Source organism: Palaemon carinicauda, chromosome 12 (genome assembly GCF_036898095.1).
Source record: "Palaemon carinicauda isolate YSFRI2023 chromosome 12, ASM3689809v2, whole genome shotgun sequence".
In the NCBI taxonomy this organism is placed as follows: Eukaryota; Metazoa; Arthropoda; class Malacostraca; order Decapoda; family Palaemonidae; genus Palaemon; species Palaemon carinicauda.
The window spans coordinates 157,847,466-157,849,818 of record NC_090736.1 but is presented as its reverse complement, the minus strand read 5'-3'; the positions used below and the strand labels follow the sequence as shown (position 1 = coordinate 157,849,818).

The window sequence follows — 2,353 nt, the reverse complement described above, 5'->3', positions numbered from 1 at the left end:
TAATTAAAATGGCCATTTTTTTTTCTCCTCTCATAGTCCATCTACTAGATCTTTCTAATGGCTCTTACATAAAAACTTGTTTGCTTACAAATGTAATCTAAAACTGATACTTTCATCAAAACTCTAAAGAAACTTATTCTAAGAATATTTTCCCATGTTTTTTTTTTTTATTTTTTTTTATTTTTATTATTTTTTTTTTTGCATTTTTAAAGATTTTATAATTTTTTGGGCTTTTATGTTTTTACATTTTGGGGGATAATTTTTTGTTTTTATATTTTTTTTTGAGATTTTCCATCTTTTTTTTTTTTATAATTCAGGAAGAATTATTTATTGACCTACGAAAACTCTGCCAAAACAGTTGTACATATCCTTAAACCCTCGCTTTGGCCGTCGATGCCGTTGGTCCTTCTGTCCTGACTTTGGTCGAATCCAAACATCGTATGACTGAGTTTTTCATTCGTCAGAACAGTTTTAGCATAATTCACTCTTTTTAAACCTCCACTCGAATCCATCCTGTATGAATTTGGGTTCACCCCCGTGTCTGTCCGGATGATACTTCATGGCCAAGACTCTGAAGCCTTTTGAGATTTCTTTCGTAGTGGCCTTCTGACTTGCACCCAAAATCTCATAATGGGTTTGGTTTACCCATTTCTTCCTTTGCGCCTTAGCATCTTCTATGTATTTCGAACTTTCCTCAAATCCCTCTACCGTTCTCGGAGTTTCAAAGTCATTCCTGGCAGCGTCGAAAAGGCCAGGTTTGAGAAGGCGCTTCCCTCGTAGCACGTAGGCTCTACTGCATCCTTGAAGACCTTTCTCAATCTCTTGGTAACAATCAAGTATGATATCCATGTCGAGAGTGTTTCCGGAGGCTGCGTTAGCTTCAGCCTTTAATACGTTTTTCGGCTTATCTTCCTCTTTATTTTCCGTTTCCTTCTTACTCTCTTTCTTAGTGTCCTCATTCTTCGGCTGTTCGTTCTCTTGAATGTCGTTTTTCGCGGACTCATTTTCCCTTTCTTGATGATCAGACGTCTTCTCAGCTTCCATCTTTTCTTCCACCTGTTTCTCGGCTTTTAGTTTGTTTATTTCGTTTCTCAATTGTTCTTTCAGTCTTTCTTGCTCCTGTCGCTCTCTCTCCAATTCATTTATTTTACTTTTCAATTGATTTAGTTGGTCCGTTTTCTGTTTTTTTGAACTTCGTTATCAGCTTTTAGAATTTCCAGTAAATTTTCTTTTATCTTCATCTGAAGATTCTTTTTGGACGCAGACGTTTTCAAGTTTTTCCATTTTCTCATTAAGGATTTTATTAATTTTTTTCATTGCCTCCATTTCCATTTTAAGAATTGCCTGTTTCTTTTCCTCTTCCTTCATCTGAAGGTCTTTTTCAGCGCAGTCAATTTTCAGCTTTTGATACTCAGTCTCTTTCTGAGCGTTCAGTTTTTCTTGCATCTCCTTTTCTGTATTAATTTCTTCTACTACTATTCTCAATTCATTTAGTTGTCCTTGTAACTTGCTTTTTTCGTCCTCAAGATTTTCCACGGTCCTTCTCGTAGCAAACATTATTAAACCGAATATGGCGGCGCCAGCAGCAGCCAATCTCAAAGCTTCTGCCTCCATTTGACGTAATCCAACTTTACACGCACGTAGTTCCTCACGGGCTTTCCAAACGCCCCCAATCCAAGGGCAGTGCTGCAGCCACCGAAGGAGGAATCCATCCTGAGAGGCGACTGCACGACAGTCTCCAAAACGCGGCGCCTCTGGGAGAAGTGACGAAAACCATTTGAAGACGGAGGACTCCTGGAAAGTTCGCAGTTGTCCTTGAAGATTTAACGTCATATCCTCGCATGCAGCGTTCTGTTCTTGAATAACTGAAGCTGCTTTTTGAGTCCAGTTGTATTGTCCTCTTAACAAATTTTCCGATCTTATTCAGCCACACACTGAATGCTTTATTAAATGCCATAACTATACATACCTATCCAGAGGTTCGTATCAGCATTGGTTTGAAAAAAATGAATGAGAGTCTAAAAAGGATTCTGAAGACTTTTCAGTCTCCTGGAGACATTTTTGTCGTCACCGACTCCAACGACAACAGATCTCCGGGAATTTTTGTCCTCCTTTCCCGACGGAAGACGATGTTAACTTGAGAAATAATAATAATAATAATAATAATAATAATAATAATAATAATATACAGCTTTCAGATGTCTCCTTAGCTTATTATTATTATTATTATTATTAATATTATTATTATTATTATTATTATTATTATTTTTATTATTATTATTATTATTATTATTATTATTATTATTATTATTATTATTATTATTATTATTATTATTATCATCATATCTTGAGG

General features: G+C 35.9%; 1 protein-coding gene across 1 annotated transcript; it reads right to left on the bottom strand.

The window, feature by feature from the left end:
* Positions 1 to 471: 471 nt before the first annotated feature.
* On the bottom strand, positions 472 to 1,044 carry LOC137651159 (dnaJ homolog subfamily C member 7 homolog). Its single transcript, XM_068384298.1, has one exon. The coding sequence runs from the start codon at positions 1,042 to 1,044 to the stop codon at positions 472 to 474; it is 573 nt and encodes a 190-aa protein (XP_068240399.1).
* Between the last annotated feature and the right edge of the window lie 1,309 nt (positions 1,045 to 2,353).